General features: G+C 39.2%; 2 protein-coding genes across 4 annotated transcripts; one reads left to right on the forward strand and one right to left on the reverse strand.

Annotated features, from left to right (window-relative positions):
• Positions 1–486: 486 nt before the first annotated feature.
• Positions 487–11512, reverse strand: faxdc2 (fatty acid hydroxylase domain containing 2). 2 transcript variants are annotated; one of them, XM_077505937.1, is made up of 9 exons: positions 7679–7925; positions 6794–6825; positions 6329–6426; positions 5922–6025; positions 5073–5194; positions 2317–2522; positions 2139–2244; positions 1839–2005; positions 487–1755 (listed from the first exon to the last, which is right to left on the reverse strand). In XM_077505937.1, exons 1-9 carry the CDS (start codon positions 7908–7910, stop codon positions 1599–1601), a joined length of 1224 nt encoding a protein of 407 aa, XP_077362063.1. In that variant the 5' UTR covers positions 7911–7925; the 3' UTR covers positions 487–1598. The 2 variants fall into 2 exon arrangements, with proteins under 2 accessions (XP_077362063.1, XP_077362064.1); XM_077505938.1 differs by lacking the exons at positions 6794–6825; positions 7679–7925 and adding an exon at positions 11458–11512 and having other exon boundaries at positions 6329–6431.
• On the forward strand, positions 10817–20541 carry macroh2a1 (macroH2A.1 histone). Of its 2 annotated transcripts, none has more exons than XM_077505940.1 (9): positions 10817–11132; positions 13010–13218; positions 13406–13512; positions 14572–14763; positions 14834–14941; positions 17081–17171; positions 18428–18517; positions 18874–19048; positions 19684–20541. In XM_077505940.1, exons 2-9 carry the CDS (start codon positions 13047–13049, stop codon positions 19847–19849), a joined length of 1101 nt encoding a protein of 366 aa, XP_077362066.1. In that variant the 5' UTR covers positions 10817–11132; positions 13010–13046; the 3' UTR covers positions 19850–20541. The 2 variants fall into 2 exon arrangements, with proteins under 2 accessions (XP_077362066.1, XP_077362065.1); XM_077505939.1 differs by lacking the exon at positions 17081–17171 and adding an exon at positions 16554–16653 and having other exon boundaries at positions 10819–11132.
• Positions 20542–20779: the final 238 nt, after the last annotated feature.

A 20779-nucleotide genomic window follows, 5' to 3' on the forward strand; every position in this document is an offset into this window, starting at 1 on the left:
ACAAACTCTAGGGGGCGCTGCACCCTCCACACGAACTGGCCGCAAAATGGTGGAGGGGGAAAAGAAAAAAAAAAAAGAGCGCAGCAGCGTGTGAGGACTATGGCTGCTTATGATGTCTGCAGACTGAAAAGTACAAAAAAAATGTCATAAAGCCATATGAAATATAACAAAAAAAAAACTATATGAAGCGATGAATTGTTCACTGCATCACTCAAAAATATCTTTAGGCTTGTCATGAGGAAAAAAAATGTGAAAACGCCTGAAAAAAAAGTACAAAATGGAAAAAATGTAAACTACTTGAATGAGATCTTGTATCATAACATTTAATATTCACTATCCGCTTTGTAGGCTGATGTGATTGGCTATTATTAGTGTTATTTGTAATTTGTAGTAATTATGCTTTTTCCTTTAATAAAGAAAAAAAAACACAAAACGGACAAAAAAAACCTTCAAAAAGCTTTCCTGCCGAGTCGTCATTTGCAAACATGGTGTCAAAAATGTACAGATTTATTTTGAGATTTCGTCACGACAAACAACTGGAGCAGCAAGTGGACATAAATACACAAATGGTTCATTATAATTACAATTCCTACATGTTTACAAACATGAAATGGTACACAAGTCTTTTTTTCCACCTCTTCCGATCAAAGTCGACAAACGTTACGATTATCAGATGTCTCTAAAATATTATGGCGGCGTGTGTGATTGTTTTCCTTTGACCAGTGACTTTGAACAATTTTGATTCCTTGCAATCCAAAATCAACAAAGTCCTCAATGTCTCTGGAAGATTGTCTCGAGCGATTATCTTGTGGTGCAGAGTATTTTGCCTACCTAATCTGTTGGGAAAATGGTCAGGGCCAGCAATTGTAATTGTTTCAGCAATATATATGGCTCAGCTGGAGAACTTTACCTTGTAATCAAAATCGGTTATTCTGATCATCGAAAGCAATTATCCTGTGGTGTGTGATTAGTTCTCCCTGAAATGCTTGGAAAACAATGGGGAAGTCAATCGTAAATATTAAAGTGCGTACATGCCACAATTTTCCTTCCCATCTGACCAAATTTAACTCATTATGTGATGTGTTTGGGAATTATCCACTGGTGTGGAGTATGTTGAGATTTTTCCTCCCTAGATCAGATTTAAAAAAAAAAAAGAAAAGTTAGGCCCGATAATCATGAATGTTGGTTCAGTATTTATAGTAAACGCCTAGCAGCCATCTGATTGTCAGCTGTCTCTGAAAAGTTCTGGGCCTGACAATCGTAAATGTTATACTTGTTCAATAGCTACGATAAGCTTTTTCTGTTCTTTGGTTCGGAGGGCAGACTTGCATTTGTGGTGTGCTGTATCACATAAGTGCAATTTTTTTCCTCATGTAGTGCTTCTTACAGGTTACTAATGTAAAAAGGTGAACATTAGTAGGCAGATTTCACAGAGTTGCCAGAACCAAACTGTGAATGGACGTCAGTCAGTAAAAATAATCATAGTGCAGAACAATTAAGTAAAAAAAAAAAAAAAAAAAAAAAGTCTTAAAACTGATCAACAGGTTTTACAAAAAAAAAAAAAGTGTGAATCAAGACGTTGAAGTGATGTCGGGCGGTCACTGGCCCTTCTTGGGGACGTCGGGGATGCTCTCGGTGAGCGGGGTGAGTCCGGTGAGCAAGGCGTGCCGTTCGTACTGCTTGCTCTGCCGGAACTTGGCGTCGGTGCCGTGCAGGCGGTCCAGCACGCCGAACACGCCGAAACACTGGTTGAACCTTGAAAAAACGGAATTGGCATCACTTTTTCTGTCACCTTTCGATAACATCACGACTATCCGGATTGTTTTCCTTTTCCTGACCTGAGGTGGTGAAAGTCATGGAACTCTGGCGAGGGCAGGAAGGGCAGGTGGTACCCGCAGTGGGAGATGGTGGTACTGACCAGCGCCAGGCAGTACCACATGCACGTACTGGAAACGTGCGAGGCTAGCAGAACCGGCCCGATCACCACCGGGAGCAGGTTGGAGAGCTGATGGCACAAAAACAACAAGAACGTTTTAGTAAATCCTTCAATCTCCTGCTGGTGACACTTATAATGAAAGAGAAGACCGGAGGAGTCACAGAAAGGCGTAGCGGTGGACGTGAATAAAATGCGCATTTACTGTATGTTCCAGCGGATGAGCGTAGGTGGCGACCACACCGATGGGGGCGGTCCACTCGTGGTGCTGCTTGTGGAAGCGCTTGTAGAGGTTGGGATGATGGAACAATCTGAGATAAAAAGGAATAAATGAATTTTCTAGATGTCAGGGGAGCGATCGGAACTCGGGTGTCATTTCCTACCTGTGCGAGTAGTAAAAGAGAACTTCCTCCAAGATGGAGAAGATGGTCAGCTCGGCGAGGGCCCAGTGGAAGGTGGGCAGCTCGGGTCCGCATGGGTCTCTTCTCCAGCGGGTCAGGTGGTAGGCGACCACCACGGCGGGCGCAGAAATGAACAACTGGTTGAACAGCACCGTCTTCAAAGCTTGACGCAGCTTCTCCGGCTCCACCTGCCCACAGCCAATCGTCTTTTAATTCAGTACGCCATTTGAAACGGATTTAAGTAATCTAATATTAAACTAATTGGAAAAACTATATTTCTAAATTGTTCATACAATAAAAATAAATAAAAAAACGTGTGTAATTAACATGTTTTCCTTGTGAGAATTAGCGTTATAAAAGAATAGATGGATGGACTTATTTTTTCTGTGAAAAAAATGGACTTGACCTTTTACCTTTGGACTAAGGCAAGGCAAGGCAAGTTTATTTGTATAGCACATTTCATACACAAGGCAACTCAATGTGCTTAAGCCTAAGTGTAAACTAAGTGTAAACACATGATAGGACATGTCACAATCGTGTGTGAACTCTTGCATATTTAAGAATACACGAATGTTTTGTAACCAGAACGCTGTTTAGGAATTTTAGATGCGGTAAATTTGACGTCCGGTAGCTAGAAAGTAAAATAACGATTGATTGCTTTTGTCTGGAAATTATGTAAACAAAGTAATCTGGCGATGGACGTTTCCCCCCCACCCAGTGTCATAACTCAACATATACTCATTGACCCTTGTTTTCTCGTTTATACCCGACTGAGTCTCAACTTTACAGGTAACCCAGTGATTTTGCGGCTGTGGGTGGAAAGTAACGTCGGAAACAAGGCTCGCATTTCCGGTTTATTTTCCTCGCAAGGCGTAAACGTCAACTCCACAGTAACGCGTCGCCCCCTGTAGGAATGGGAGTGTCACTACTGTTATCGCACCGGCTGTGTGCTTTGTTTTTGTTTTCCCCCTTTCAAGACAGTATCCTGTGATGATATTGCTTCATTTAGAGAAGAAAAATAACTTGTTTTGATTTGATAAGCGGGTTCAACATGCACAGTGTTGGCAAGAAAATAAATGTAAACTCTACTCTGATAACACTAGAGATTAACCTCTAGCATGCGTTATCCATCTATCATAGAGGTTGTCCGTTATCTCGCCTGCATGTTCAACAGCAGCAGCAGCTGCAATAATCAAACATTAGAGAGACAAACAGGACTTTGACACGCATGCACACACAACAGGGAAAGTAGTTCTTTTTAGTATTGTTTTTTTTAATGTATTTAAATGTAGTGCAAATTTGCCTTTAAATGTTCATCAAATATTTTCATATAACATTTAAATACTATATTTTTGTATATGTACATTTTGTATTCATTTTTCTTTGATTTTCACTCGTTTTATTTTTTTCAAATTATTTTTTTGCAGTAACATTCAGTACGCACAACAAAATTAGTTAAAATTGAATTTTGTATTATAAAATTCATTTTCATTTTACAACAAAATATTTCATTTAAAGATCCATGCATTTCTACCTGTTTAAATTAGCGCTGTCAAAGTTAAAGCGTTGAGTAATTAATCACAAAAAAATCAGCACGTTAATCCTGTATTAACGCAAATTAATCACACTATTAATTATGACCGCATGTTAAAGGTTGTCAAAAGGTTTTGCTTAAGCATTAAACATAACTACATACATTAAAGTAAAGCATTTAATAAATGTTTGCGTATGCCATTTAGAATATTTGTGTCATGTCAAACTATTGTGGTCATTTTTTCCACTTTAAATTTATGCAAGTAATTATAATTAACTGATTAGAAAAAGAGGATGAGCGTGTGCAGTCCTCAACATTAAATGTCGAAAAATTAACTTTAATTTTGTCAGACAAAAAAGGGTGATTAAAAAAGCCTTTTTTAATTAAGCTATTAATCGTGATTCATCAAAATTCTAAGATGTGATTAATCTGACAGCTCTACTTTAAATTATTTTTTCACTTTTATGACAAAAGTATAATTTATAAATATTGAATACAATAATTTCACATTTATGCCTGTATTTACTGACTTCATAAACCAGCGATGTTAACTACAAAAATCTCTCCTTTTTTTTTTTTAAATACCCTTAAAGTACAATATATGTACACTATAGCATGTTGCATAACTGTAATGCTGGCTAAAAATAAACTACACATGCAACTTTCTAACCAGAGTGACTCATCAGTGACTGAGTGCGCTTATCAGGAGTGCTCATAAAGTGTACCGTCCACAACGTTTGCCGTATCTTTTCTCCATCTGATTCAAAGTGATAAAAAGCGCCGATAACGGAGAGACCGTTGCATCGGATTCGCCGTAAATAGCTTGACATGAGACATTGAAAGCCTACGACATCTGCCCTGCCTACTGAGCGGCATGTAATATTTAGCAACTTTTCTGACCCTTCTAGCAACTATTCCAAAAAAAAAAAAAAACACTAGCAAAATTGACAACAGTACTATATGTTTGTTTTGTGTATCCTTATTAATCGAACAGTTCATATTAGTTGTCAGTTGGTGCACTCCTTTTTTTTTTTTTTAATGACTTATTGTTTTTAAAATTTTGATTTAATGATGATTACCGGTATAACAACTAATTGTAACAAAACAATATGCCTTTTCTAAATACATTAAAAAAATAATATCAACAAAGTTGAGGTTTCTCATGTGGCCTTTTTGCAAAATTAATTGGCCCCCGCCGGCCTACCGGGTTGTTCTTGTCGGCTTGGATGCGGTAGCGGGTGATGAAGGATGGCCTCCCGGTGGTGTCCACCAATAGCAGCAGACCGTTGAACGACCAGAACACCACCGTGGGAACGAGCATCGTGCCTGCGGACATAAAACAATTGAAAAAAATTTTTGAATTAGTGCAAAAACAGATGCTTCATAAATATATATAATCCCCACTATACGGTTATTTATTTGGAGTGATTTGTATTGGATTTAGGCTGAAGCCTTCTGAATTCCGCCTAGCAACAAGCGGTCCGAGACATTCCACTGGTCAACGTAGCTGTGCTCGTCTCAATCCATTCATGAAGTGTTTACGTTGAAATCAGAGCGACATTTCATGTATATGATCATCTCCATTGTGCTCTTATTGTTATGAATGTGATTAGTACTGAATTTAATATTGAGCTTTCTCAATTCTGCTTAGCAACAAGTAGTCCGAGTCATTTCATTGGTTGACGGCACTGCTTCTAGCTGGATAGTTAAAATTAGACTACACTGGTGACGTTTTATGATAAATCCCGTGTGACTTATGTGATTTATATGTATCTTTAAAAACCCATTAGATAATTAGAGATTAGATTGTATTAAAACTTAAGCAACCACATACATTTTCAATATAAAAAGGCCTGTGGTTCATTTCAGTTGATTCAAACACGCCAGTATCAAATTTTAATCTATTACGCAATACCATCAAGGGCAATTCAATTTATGATCCGCACAAACATGACATAATTAGTTTTATAATGCTGATAATCTCCTCCTCCATAGATAACATCTGATTAAAGGATACTTTTCCCTGCCAGTTCTTCCACCCAATGCAGCTTACCCATGTAGAATAAGGCCTCGTTGTGACCCTCAAACATCACGTAGAGTTTGGTCCACAAGTTTTGCCAAAAGTCTCCCGAAGCTCCCCAAAATTTTTGAAGATGCCTGGAACAGAAAAAAAGAAAGGGTCACTATCAGTTAGTAATGACTTAACCAGTGATGGATGAGACCCCCTTAGGAAAAGGGTCTGTTGCTGTTCTTAGAAAAAGGGCAGAGGAAATGTAGACGTACATATTGTGGAATCTGTTATACCGCGTTGGTCACAATTCTGCAGCGTATACAAGTACATGTAACAGCAATGTGTCCCGATATTTTTGTCCACGCAGTGTACACTAAAAAGTCTCTCTCTTCTCTCTCACATGGTTAGAAACAAACAGAGCAGCGTGATATTAAGTAAGTAGGTCGCACCATGTCAGCGAATTACCGAACGCCGCCAAGAACAGGATTCCGGATCCGATGACAACTGCTGCTTTCTTCACGGAATCCCACAGTCCTCCCGAGGCATCCTGCAGGGACCAAAAAAAAAACAAAAAACATTGCTGTAGAATGAACTGCTTAAATCACTTAAACCTCCAATTAAGACTTAGTTCTCACATTTGGTTACACAAATCATATGCTACTAGTTTCTTGCCCTACTTGACTCCCCTGACATCTGGATATTAGCCTGTTTTATTGCCGCTTCTCTTCCTTTTTTTTTTTTTTTTTTTAAATAGCATATGGTATTTTTTCCCCTTCCACAATGAGAATAAAAAGTGCCGATTGAAACCCAACAAACCTGACAGTCCAGACAAGAAGCGTGACACACAATAGACCACGTGTGCGCGTGCGTGTTTGCGTGCAACACGTTGGCAGAGCATGTGAACAAGTGCTTACCTGCCTGCTGCTTGTTTGTGATCCCCTCATGTCTGCAAACAAATAAATAAATAACAATGGTCTGTTTTGGCCATTCTGAAAGACAAGGCTTAATATCACCACTTGCTTTTTGTGTTTCGCTGCACATTGCAGCTCATTAAAAATATTAAACATTAAAAATATTAAACAAAAAAACAAAAAACAAAAAAAAGAGCAATGATGATAAGACGTTGAATCGGTAAGACTACCGAATGAACAATTCTGAGCTCTTAAAAAAAAAAAAAAGAAAAAAAAAAATTAAACATTTATGTTAGAATCCACTACTGTGACGTACTACGTAACATACATACTCAGAGAAATTTTAATATGTTCATTAATTGGGATGGAGTTTCCGCCAAGAGCTGTTTGTAATATTTTGCGTGGAGAATTCAATCAGTCACATTTATATTTACACATACCACTCAATAAATACTGTACAGTTATAGTCATACTAAAAAAATAACACATTACTGTAAATATATTGCAATTTGTTGGCATCACACATCTAACTCATATTTTATAAAACCATTTTTGAGGGGAAAATTGGTTTAACATGACACAAATTCAGTTGAAATTACACTTGTAAGTCAAGGTGCATACTTTATATACTGTATAAGTGGCACAAAAATTTACATATATAGACTGCATTTAGAGTACATGTTTAGATTAAAATGGATATGAAATTACTGTCACCTTTCCTTTAAAAAAAAATAATAATAAAAAATTGACACTATCAACAAGCTCAAACTTGTATATTTCGCCAATTTACATACAAAAGTGCAGGTGACTTACACACACACAGTACGACTATATTAATGATATTTACTCTCTTTAAAAAACGACATTGCATGCTTTGAAGTAGCTCACCTTCCGTGCGTGCTGCTCGGCTGCCGTGTTGTTCTGGGTCGGGGCAGCTTCCAGCTTGCTTTAAACGCGCTTTGTTGTCAGACAGATGAGCGACACTGATTGGCTCCTTGCGGGTCAGCTGACCAGTATGGTACCCGGAAGTAAAGGGCGCCTGTCTAGTAATCTTCAAATCGGGTTTGTTTTCCTCCCCTCGATGTGTTTGAAGAAACGAAGCCACCAACAAACAATACATTACACGTTTATCACTGGACGTGTAGTTTACGTTGGTTTAAATAATTTATGAAAATTAAGGTAACTTGTGGTGGAACGTAACGAAATACAAATACTTTGTTCTGTTATTCTGTTGGTACGGATCTTAATTATGCAAGTTAATAAAAGAGGGAAACTCGTGTTCCTCTACTGTGACACGTTATCATAATTGGTATTTGTCGATATCTGACACAAATCCAGACAGTATTTTATAATGTGGTAATAGTGTACATAAAACATAAGATAGCAGTCATCAAAAAATAAAAAAAAGAGAGAAAGCTAGCTAACTCTTGACTCATCCTCACTTATAAGAAGGTGTGCACGCTATTACAACATTATCTCAGTTATTTACTTTGACATCCCTCCGATTATTTATTTATTTATTTATTTTTTATTTTTTATTTTTTTTTGGGGGGGGGGGGGTGTAAATCTGAAATGGGCATCACAAAAAACAAATATTTTAAGGGGTGTGTAGACTTTTTTTTTTTTTTTTTTATATTCACTGTATCTATACTTGGACCATGTGTACTTTTGCCACCTGTGCTAATTAGAAAAAAAACATGGGCGGAGTACAATCTGTCATATCATGTTATATCATGCATTATCATTATGTAAAGAAAAAAAAAAAAGTCCTGACTCATTTTTGTGACGAAGTGCAAAGGAATGGATTTGTATGGTTTGCGTCAAAGCAAATTAATCATGCATGTTGTGTGCCATGGGAAAAGAAAGATGTGTCACAGTGACGCACAGGAAAGGCGAGTTAACGGCAACACGCTTCTGAACACGCCAAATGTGAAGAAATTTCAATCATATGAGGTCATGACATTTTCTGCTTGCATGTGTGCTATCATGTGACGACATACACGGAATAGACTGAACTGAACATCATGTACTTTCTGCCTTTAAATGGGGAAAAAAAAGTACTTATAATGTCTAATAATTAAATTATAATGTATTGCACATAAACGTTAAAAAAAAAGACAAAGAGTTCCAAAAGACTACATGCAAATGTAAAAATACAAGTGAACTGTACTGAACAAATGTACTGTTATGGATTTCAAAAAAATCTAATAATCCATCCAACCATCCATTTTCTTGACTGCTTATTCCTCACAAGGGTCGCGGGCTAATAATCAACTGTATTATTATTATTTGTTAATTCTATTTCTATTTGTGATTATATGAGTATATTTGCAATTGCACGACCAAAACAATCCTGAAGAAGTCTATTGGCTGAAGGCAACATTCAGCCACTGTCGTCAACTGCTCAGGTGTGACCCACAGTGGTCATATGCTGGCACTGCAGTCATTCTTGGACTTGTTTTTTTTCCCCCCAATATAAAACATTGTCATTTTTCGAAATTTTAAACAGTTCCCAGGTGTTCTAATGAAACCCCTTTGTCATTATTCCACAAAGAATAGGGATTTCAAGCATGCTTCTCTTTATATCTATTTGTCACTTGGCTTTGTTGCCATGACAACCGAGGGTAGAGCTATAAGGCACTGCGACCAAGTGAGCCACTGGGGGGAAAAAAAAGAAAAAAAGGTGAGCCACTGATCAGTGTTGACAAATCAGCCACTTTTGTCACTAACCTGGCTAACCGGTTAACGGAACAGCGTCTATGCTGCGATGACTATTGTGAAGGTTGATGACATGATGCTATGAAACCAAAATGGGAAAACCATCACGTCATTAACCCGTACTACGCTAGAATGTCCGCTAAAATATTTGCTGGGTTTGGTCACGTGACGATCGCAATCGAGGTTACTTCTGACATTAACTCATCACACTCCCAAAGACGTATTTACACTTTTTTTTAAAGTTTTTTTCATTAATGAAACAGATGAAGCACACTTTTTTTTTTTTTTTTAATAACTACCATCGCTTTAATCTTCCACTTCAGGTCAAAAACTGCATCAAAGCCTTCATACAAAAACTCTAGCAAGCAAAAACCTAAAAAACGTATAAATACGTCTTTGGGAGTGAATGAGTTAACTTCAGTCAACAGCAGAGGGCAGTATTGGTCAAATGGCGGCTCCCTGAGATGGATAAAAATTGACGAAAGTTTAATTTGTATTCCTCCAAAGCAATAATCCTGCATAACCACAGTTCGACACCTACAGATTTGTGGATTTTTTTCCATATTTCTTTTAATAGTTATATATATATATATATATATATATATATATATATATATATATATATATATATATATATATATATATATATATATATATATAGGTGGGTGGGGGAGAGGTGTGCAATCTTTTTTTGTGGAAATGTCAGTACAATTCAGTTTTTGTTTATTATCTATAGGGATGTCACGATAACGGCAATATTGTGATATTAAAACTGCCACAATATCGTATTTGTCAAGGGGTTAAAAGCAGCTGTTAAAAAAGGTTGATTTCCATTTGTGCAGTTTTAGCACCCTGTGGTGGCTAGTTTTTTAGTGCAGTTTAATTTTTACAAGTCATGTTTTGGCCCTCTACGTTTCAAATCAACACTAATGGTGCCTCAAGTGCCTCAACAGTTTGTTATATGCATTGCTGATATGTACAAAATCACAAATTGTGCTTTTTTTTTTAGGATGAGCTCTTTTTTTTCTTCTTTTTAAAAAAAAAACAATATTGTGAATTATTTTATTTTTTTTGTCTCGCCAACCTTCCCACAGTATTGTGATAATTATCGTATCGTGAGCTTCATATTGTGATATCGTATTGTGATGTTTGGATATTGTTACAATTATTAACACAAACCAAATGTGACTTTATTTAAAAGTGAATACAAAAATATGTTTAAAATTCCCCATCTTAACTTCCCATGGAAATTCACCAGAAACAGTCTCGAGATTAACTGGGGGAAAAAAAATGCATCATGCGTCATATTATTTTCCCCAGTACTGTATGTACATTTTGATAATTCCATTGCAATTAATGTATTTGTGGTGTCCTATTCTTGTTTTGCGGTTGTTGTTTTTTGGCGTTGGTTCAAGAAGTAAACTGAAGCCATGGGTGCCATAGGGCAGGTTGAGCCGGCTGCTCCCCCGCTGAGTGGCGTCGTTGTGCGGCCGGCAGCTTTCAGCTCGTCTCGCTGTGGATTGTGGGAGTCGACGGAACCAGCAACAGCGAATCAGCCGAGCCTTCCTTCACACACCGGGAGACATTTGACGCCCTTGTCGTTGTTTTTTTTATTTTATTTCACGTAAGTAAGCCGTGGTTATAAGTCGTCGTGGTTGGTTGTGTATTTTTCCCTCTTTATTTTTATTTTTTTTAACCGAGCGGAAGCCAAACGAAGGCCGAGGTGGCGAGCTCTCGCACGGGGAACGAGGGCCGGCGAGACGCCGCCGCCGCGGCCACAACAACAACCGTACCCGCCGCTTCGACTGACATGTTGCGGAAATGCTTGGATGGGACCGCGCGTGTGTCAGAATGTCAGTACCCGGTTCGGAAGCGGCCTAGCCGAGCGTCCGTCCCGACTCTCCGAACGCGGCGGGCCGTAATCAGGCCACCGCCACCTCCACCTGGCGCCGAACGACGCCTGGAGGACATGCAAGCAAGCGTCTTGCTAACCTTTGCCTTCATTCCACTCTGCTTTCCCCGCTCCAAAATGGAGCCTTCATGAGCGTTCACACACGATTACGTGTGCCATAACATCTCTTTATGGCCAGAAAAGAACACGTTATTAGCACATTATGCCATATTGTTCTTATTTAAGAGTCATAAGACAAAGCATATTCCCATATTTATGAGTAAACTTGTGACTGTGATGACATTGAGACTTCATTTGAATATTAGCTAATTACTGCATCAACACGCCTAATGAATATGAATGGTAGCAGAATATGACAAGTCCATGGGGGTTACTGGAACGATGACATCCAGCCTGGCTATTTAAATGAAAGCGAATATAAAGACACGTGTGTAATATTCATGAAGGTGCCATTGAATGACATAACCAATGAATGAACCTTCATATATCTGGCTGAGAAAGTCACCTATTTATTGTTTGCATTCAGAAATGGCGCCACCTGGAGGCGTCTTGATGTCAAGGAAATGAGTTGAGGAGTTTCAACGATATAAATAGTACTTTGCCACTCTTGTGGCATCTAGAAGCAATTGCAAACCTTTTAGGGGGTCAGTTACTCATCACGTGTTTGTCAATAGTGATTTCTGATTAACCATATATATACTAATTACGTTGTCTCAAGTTGATACTGTCACAAATGTACTCATTTAGTTTTATTCACACAGACATTCTGTTGTATGAATAGCGACAGGTGGAAATTGTGCCTTTTGCCTGTGATTCTGTGTTGCTGGCATTAGCCAGTAGTAAATAAATACTAATATATATACACCAATTAAGAAAAATTGAAATATTTCCTTTGGCAAGCCTGATGATTTCTGCCTGTCAGATACAAGAGCTTTAAGGGGGGGATATCTACCTTCACAACATATTTTGGTATCATATGGCCCTTTAAAAGTTAAAAGTTGTTGTCTAACAAAGCGCTAAAGGGATTTTTTTGTGAAGACTTTCATGGAAGTCTACATAGCAAAAATTGGAGTGTTTAAATTTTGGTGTTAAACGTTTCAGAGTTGATCTCAATTCCAAAAGTGTATTTTTTAACACTGTCTGGGTTAAATGGAGGTCAGTGTTGGCGTCATTTGATAGTTGATTTGGTGTTAAACCAACCCTGCAGAGAGTTAATCAAAGTAAATCAAACCTATAATATACGCTAATATATGTAGTGCGTGTTGTTGCAATTATTGAATTATTTTAACACTCTGGGAGTGAAACTAACCAGGTTGTTAAATGCATCTCAGCAGTGTTACCTCTCTATTCCCATATTGTTGTTTAGTAACTCTGCTACAGTGCAAATAAAATGTTAAACTATTTAGAAAGTGTTAATTCAACTCTGTATAGCGTGGAGCTATTTAATCCCAGAAAACGTATTGAAATTGACTCTGTATGAGTCACTTTAACACTCGACCTTTTGCTCTTCACTTCTTTGCCTTTCTGTGACTCTTCCAGTCTTTGTGTGCACTCCATTGCTTGAACGCTGTTCCCTCCCCCCTTTGCAGGAGGCCCCCAGTCGCGTCACTGGACCCGCTGTGAAACATGTCGAGCCGAGGAGGCAAGAAGAAGCTGACCAAGACGTCGCGCTCCACCAAGGCGGGCGTCATCTTCCCGGTGGGCCGCATGCTGCGCTACATCAAGCGTGGCCTGCCCAAGTACCGCATCGGGGTGGGCGCGCCCGTCTACCTGGCCGCTGTGCTCGAGTACCTGACCGGTGAGTCCCGAATAAGAAGGAATGCCATACAGGAGGCATTAAAAAGCTTCTTATTGATCAAGACGCGCCAGATGCGGTACAACTGATTGGTTTGCAACTAAATAGTTTTCTCAAAGTTGTCTGGTTTGATCAAATTATGACGTACTCTGATGTCAGTTTGTTTATTGATGACTTTCCTCGGACGCAGCCGAGATTCTGGAACTGGCGGGCAACGCGGCCCGAGACAACAAGAAGGGTCGCGTCACGCCGCGGCACATCCTGCTCGCCATCGCCAATGATGAGGAACTCAACCAGGTATCACATTTCCATCATTAATGCATTCCAATACTAATTTATTATATAATTAGGAACTGAAACGTGTGATATACACCACATTTATTTATGCTTTCTGTAAGTGGAATGTGTCCCAAGACTTTTGTCTGTATCGTAACTCCTAATTAGTCTAATCTAATATAAAATAGTTGGGGTGTAAAGATATGCCAGATTTTTTTTTTAAGTGAACAAAATGTTAAACATTTTAATAAGAAGCTAAACGTAAAGCAGAGAATTACATCTTGTGTATTAGAAACGGTCACATAGCTTTTGTCTTCACATTATGTTTAGCCATAAAATAAAATAACAGTACAAAACATAGCCTAGCTTAGCAAGACATAGCATTGTATAGCATAGATGGGCTAACGAATAGCATGTGTGTCCTGTTTTTTTTTTTTTTTTTTTAAACAGTGTGATACTTAAAGGGATAATTGACTCATTGAGCCATTTTCAGAAGTAAAAAGTTAATATTTTTATAATTAATGTGGTAACTTTATTATTTTTCATGTACAATTAATACCTTTTAAAAGTAATTTTTGTACTTGCTATCAACTGATGATGACATCATCTGTGCTAAGGAAGTAGGTAATGACCAATCATGGCTCAGTTTACTGACCCAACCCAGAAAACAGGTGAGTCATGATTGGCCGTTTCCTACTTCCTCAGCACAGGTGATATCATCAGTCGACAGCAAGTAGAAAAATTACTTTTTCAAGGTATTAATTGTACATAAAAAATAATGAAGTTATGAAATTCATTCTGGACAAAATAACTTTTCACTACTGAAAATTGTTCAATGAATCATATAACAATACAGGCATATATCCTTTATCTCCCACCAAGAATGACTGATATTATTCTACATACAGGTACATCTTTAGAAATAATAATAATATATCGTTTCTAAATGTTAAACTCGTAGAATCATTACACGCGGATTGAAATAGGTCAAGCCTTTTTTTCTTGTCATATTAATAATTCTGGTTTTGAGGTTCTGTAACAAAAATGGTCATGAACGTTTTTCCCCGTCTCTCAAACCAGCTCCTGAAGGGCGTGACCATCGCGGCGGGCGGCGTCCTGCCCAACATCCACCCCGAGCTCCTGGCCAAGAAGCGGGGCGCCAAGGGCAAGCTGGAAACACCCCTTTCGCCTGCCCCGGAGAAGAAAGCCAAGCCGGCCAAGAAGACGCCCAGCAAGAAGATGGCCGGCAAGAAGGGCGCCGGCAAGGCCAAGGTACCACCTGGTGGATCCCAGTCCCGCCACCTACGCCCTCTGGCTGACAATTTTTTTCCCCATTTTCCAGAAACAGGGCGAGGCCAGCAAGACGGCGTCGGCGGACAGCACCACCGAGGGCTCTCCGGCGGACAGCTTCACCGTTCTGTCCACCAAGAGCCTCTTCCTGGGTCAAAAAGTCAGTCACCACACAACACAACCCTCCAGCAATGATGATGATGTCATTTGTCCCTTTCTCCTTTGCGCTGCTGAAGCATGATCATTCATTTGCAATTTGATTTCTTTTAATTAGGACACAACGGGGAGCGACTGATTTCATTGCTCTTTTCACAACGCTGTGTGCAATAATCTGCTTTGGTGCCAACTTGAAGTCCTCACAAACGTGCTCGCTCTTTTCATGACTGGGGATGCGCTGACACAATAGATTGATAGAATTTTAATTAAAACCCATTTTGTCTTTGAATAAGCAATAACCTGTGCAATTCCTGTCAACATAACACAAGTTAGACACTTGATTATTTTTATACATTTTGTAAGTACAAACTGTTATGCATTAATTTTTTTTTAAATAGATTTGTTTTTCATTGTGCAGATACAAGATACATTTATTTAAATAATTTTCAAGTTTTATTTATTTATTTTTTTTCATCACAAAAAAGCACGTGCTCTTTGTGCATCCACTCTAGTTAGATTTTAAAATCTCAAATTGTTAATTAAAAAAAAAAGAAGTAATAATTGGTCGTCACTGTCAGTGCATCTCAAATTAAAAGCATGTCAAGATTAACCTGATATCCCAACAGGATGTGGCCAAAGCTACAAAAAAAACAGAACAGTTCAACAGACACCTTGACTTTTTCCATTTGAATTACTTTATATCAACGATAGATTTGATTTGGGGAAAATTGAACGAAAGTGCAAAGATCATGACGACCCAGGCTAAGCCCTTTTTCAGTCTTTCAATGGAGATGTATCTCTTCAGCATACTTCCTTGACAGCCATTTCTAACAGCCTGTTAGTCAGGGCTTTGGCTCCATCTTGTGGTAGCTCAGGACACTGCTGAGTTTATGGTTCAACTCAAGAGGGTCAGTGTGTACTCATTTATTCGTCACGTTTTTGTTTTTTTTTCACTGAAAAACTCACCTATTCACTGTTTTTGTGCCAAAGCCATGTAAAATATAAAAATAGAGCTTTTGTGCCATCATGTGTCTCTATGTTGAAGTGTCAGGTAGTTTGCCTCATCAAATAGAAAAGAAGTTTTTGGCCGCCATTTTGTTGAATCTGAAGGCAATTCAATATTTTTTTTTCAGTAGACTGACGTGCAAAATAAAGTTTATGATGCAAAACAATTAAGCAATTTAACAAAATATTTTCAAATGAACGGAGTATGTAAAACAACAAAATTAACAGCCATTTTTTAAAAATAATAATGAAAATGTACATACTGTATATGTTGCGTTTAAATATTTACTCACAACTAGTACTAAATATTAATTTTAAAAATTTTAGAAAGAATATATATATTTTTTTAATTCGGTTCATTGGCAAATTAAAAAAAATTCAATGTGGTCAAAAAACAAAACAAAATTAAATTAAATTAGCAGGTGATGAGTTAGATGAGTTAGATGTAAAATCTTTTTTTTTTTTTTTTTTTAGAAAAAGTCAAAGTCAAGGTGTCGTTTGAGGCCCAGGTGGTGTGAATTTGTTTTTAACGGCTTTGCTTCCTTCCTCCTTCCTTCTTGCTCTTCCTCGGCATGGCCCATCCCTCTCACCCCTCCTCCTCGCCCCCGCAGCTCAACCTCATCCACAGCGAGGTCAGTAACTTGGCTGGCTTTGACGTGGAAGGGGTCATCAACCCCACCAATGCTGAACTTGAGCTAAAAGACGACCTAGGTGAGATTCCCCCCACCACCCCTTCCACCCCCACCTGACCCCGCCCACCTTCTTCCTGCGGCCACAGCAGGACTTTGAAACTTTACGCCAACCATGTTTGCACCTCCACCTTTCGGGTGACTTCCTGTCAGGCGGCCATCTTCTCACTTGATCCGAACTTCCTGCCTGACAGGAAGTTGACTGCCTGCTGCCGACGAGAAACTCGGATGCCTCGCTTAGTCAGAATCTGCAATGTCAAATTTACCGACATAAATATTCACTCAACAATCGAAATTGAATAGAATTTTTTATTTTTTTTATTTTGGCATTCTGACTAAACGAGGCGGTTATCCACCATGTTGTTTCCCTGTGATGTCATCAGCCAGGTGGTGTGACGTGCTCGCCGTGTTGTTTGACCGCCGTGTTGTTGTTTGTGGTTCATCCGTAGTTGCAAGTTGTCCAAGCCGACATTTCCATAGTGGAGAGCGATGCTGTCATTCACCCGACCAACTCGGCCCTCTATACGGGCGGTGAAGTAGGTAAAGGAAAACCAGGCTGCCCAGCGGTCTTCCAGAAAGCTGCTGCTGCTTCTGCTGCTAAATGCTCCTCCTTTTGACACTAATTCAATTATCCGGATTCAGATCAAGTCAAGTCATCTTTATTTATATCGTGCTTTCAAACACCCTTAGCGGTCACAAAGTGCGTACGGAAATTGGAATCTGAGGCTGAATTTACACTGCTGGTCCAAGTGTCCGATTCTAGTTTAATTAATGTCCATTCAGGGAAGACGTTTTACCATGGAAGATACTTTCCAGAATTGGTCAATATATGGCAATAAGTGAACATTATTCAACATTGTTGATACACTGTATCAACACCAACATTTTTAACCATATTATTGCATCATACGAACATTAATGATAGCTTAATGCTGACCTATAGTGTGGGACAGTCTAACATAACTAGCATAGTTGTTACAGTACCTTCAAACAATTGCCGCTTTATCAAATCAAACAGATTATATTATTTTGCCTATTTACGAATTGAAACATCTCTAATTTTGCATATTTAGACCATAATTAATTGCCTATGCTAATAGCTCTAAAAATGGGGGGGGGAAAAACTACGTATTTGACAATTCATCTGAAATGATTGATAAAAGTTTGAAAACAAAAGATTCTTAATGGTTCGTTGCAATTATATTGTCGCACAGTAAAAAGTTAATTACAACAGAACTGTACTTGGGTCGTGATTCTTTTATATACCACAAGAGGGACCCTGCGGGCTATTCTTTATTTATTTGTTTATTTATGTATTTATTTCACCATAGCCACTTGAACCGCAAAGTTTAAATCCAGCCTTAGAGCGTGCAGGCTTCTGTTTTAATTTAATGCCAATTTTGATGCCAATCCGCTTGCTTCTTTTAGTGCTCACTGCTCCAGTCGCTTCATTTTGTCTGCTTCGCCAGATTGTGACATCTTGTGTTGATTCCATATTGATGTCATCCCATGTGGCATCTCTCTCTGATCGTACACATGAGCTCCAAATTCAATGTCGCACGTTGAACTTGTCCTGAGCCTCTCTAACGAAATAAGAGCCCTTCTTGCAAGAAACAAACAGGAGCTCACAGATCTCGAGAGAGACGATGTCAGATGATTTAACAGCATCCTGCTTGGGAATCTGAACGCCCGCCCGCTTGCATGGCCTCCGCCGCTGCCGCCGTCGTCTCCTATTCCTTGTTCTGTCTTTTCCGCCCGTATGTGACACTCCCGCGTGTGTGTGCGTTCCTTCGCAGGTTCTGCACTGGAAAAGAAGGGTGGCAAGGAGTTAGCTGAAGCGGTACTGGAGATGAAGAAAAAGAACGGGCCTCTGGATGTGGCAGGAGGTAAGTCAAGTCACAATTTTAACCTTTTAAATGTTTGAATATATCGTTTAAAAAAAAAAAAAAAAAAAAAAAAGATGCCCTTGAATGGCGCCCTGAGGAACACCATTGTTGATAGTGGACAGAGCTTGCTCCTAGAATCGTGGCATGCAAGATTCTAAATTGTCTATGGGTGATAGTATGAATGGTCATCTGTCTATATGTTCTCTGGCGACCAGTCCAGCCTAGGAAAGGCTCATGCTCTCCCCTACATCCTAGATAAGGACAAGAGTGTCTGCTTTCATTGGGGGCTTAGGAGGGTTGTCAAATGAACCTTGGCAGAGGTCTTATTTTCTTTTGTCCCCTCCTCCGCTCCTCAGCGGTGTTGACCGCCGGCTACGGCCTTCCCGCCAAGTACGTCATCCACTGCAACAGTCCGGCATGGGGCTCCGACAAGTGCGAGGAGATGCTGGACAAGACGGTGAAGAACTGCCTGGCGCTGGCCGACGAGAAGAAACTCAAGTCGGTGGCCTTTCCGTCTATCGGCAGCGGAAGGTAAGAGAATTAAAAAAAAAACATTCCTTGCTGAATAAATCAGCATTTTCAGCGCTTTCTTAACCAGTTGGTATCGCAAGGAGAGCTACAAAAAGTCTCCAGAAGCCATGGTCAAAAAAAAAAAAAGTCTTCCATTTTGGTATGAAGCCCCTGAAGTTTCAGTGAGCAAAATGAAATTTGGTAGACATGCCTATCTTGAGTGGACCCACAAAAAAAGTCTCATCAAGCCATGCCTCAAAAGTTAAAGGAAGTCTGCGGTGGACCTTCAAAAATGAACTGTACTGTATTTTGCCTGACAACCATCAAGTTTCTAAAAATTGAGCCCCCAACACTCGTTTTACTGCAGAGCATGAAATTTGGTAGGCGTGTGTGTCATGAATAGACTCACAAAAAAGTCTCAAGAAACTCTGTCCGAAAAGACACAGGAAGTTTGGCATATTGATTCCAAGCGGCCATTTTAGGGTAATTGATCAAAGCTCTTGAAAATTTGCCCCCGGCCAAAGCCAATTTCGCTCTACGTGAATTTGGTACGCGTGTCTATCATGAGTAGACCCACACACACGAAAAAAATGTCTTCCATTTTGCCATGCCATGGTTGCAGTTACCTGGCGCTAATTTGACGCCGGTTCTTCCAGGAACGGCTTTCCGAAGCAGACGGCGGCCCAGGTGATCCTGAAGGCCATCTCCAGCTACTTTGTGGCCACCATGTCGTCCACCATCAAGACGGTTTACTTTGTGCTCTTCGACAGCGAGAGCATCGGCATCTACGTGCAGGAAATGGCCAAACTGGAGGCCAGTTAGAAGCTTTGCTAAAATCCTTTTGTTTCCTAGCGAGACGAGACAAATCTTTCTAAACGGCCGGGAACTTGTTTTTTGCATTACGTTTGTATTCTTTCCTATCTGGTTCTTAATTTTTCCTAAAAGTTTGTTTTCCAGACATTGTCTCGCACTGAGCTGACCTTTTTAACGCAAGCAGTGTCGAGTAGATAAGAAAAGAGAGTTTAATTTTCTGAAACGGGTATATGCATGTTAACAGCAGTATTGATGGTTAAAAAAACAAAACAAACAAAAAGCTCTTTTCACCTTAGTTTTCATCTATGTAGCACTCGTAATTGTGTTTTTACGTGTCGCCATTTTTTTCTGTCGAGGAAATTCCTAATTTTGCTTTTTTGTGTGCTGCGTGTCGTGTTTGTTTACTTTTTACCCCTGTAGATAATTTTTTTTTTTAGTTTCACTCCAAAAGAGTCAAATTTAATATAAACTCTGACTGGCCCTAATCAACATTATTGCCATTTAGAGAGGTGAGTTTTGTTTTTGTTTTTTTTGTTTGTTTTTTCTTTTTTGCAGGGCAGTGCTGTTTTCTCAAGGCGTGTTTCTATCGATGTTTCTAGATGGAGTATTTGTGGAAAAGTTCTTGTTGAAAATTACATAGCTGATTATGTTGTATATTGAATTTGCACATCTTAAAAAGGCACTGTTTAATTTGGAAGCTAGCCGTGGCGCACGTTGTTCTTTGTGTGTGTGTGTGTGTGTGTGTGTCTTTTGTCCTCATTTAGCCGTACAAATAACAAAACAAAACAAATGCATCAAAAGAACTTAGAAGTGGGAGGTGTTGTAACTGCTGTGGCCGCTAGGTGGCGCACTGCGATAAGGAATGGTCAGGTCCTCCTCGCTTGGAATTTGGTTTTGATGGATGTAAACAGAAGAATTTTCAACTTTCTTATGATTATT

The sequence above is a fragment of the Festucalex cinctus genome, chromosome 18, assembly GCF_051991245.1.
Source record: "Festucalex cinctus isolate MCC-2025b chromosome 18, RoL_Fcin_1.0, whole genome shotgun sequence".
Taxonomy (NCBI): domain Eukaryota; kingdom Metazoa; phylum Chordata; class Actinopteri; order Syngnathiformes; family Syngnathidae; genus Festucalex; species Festucalex cinctus.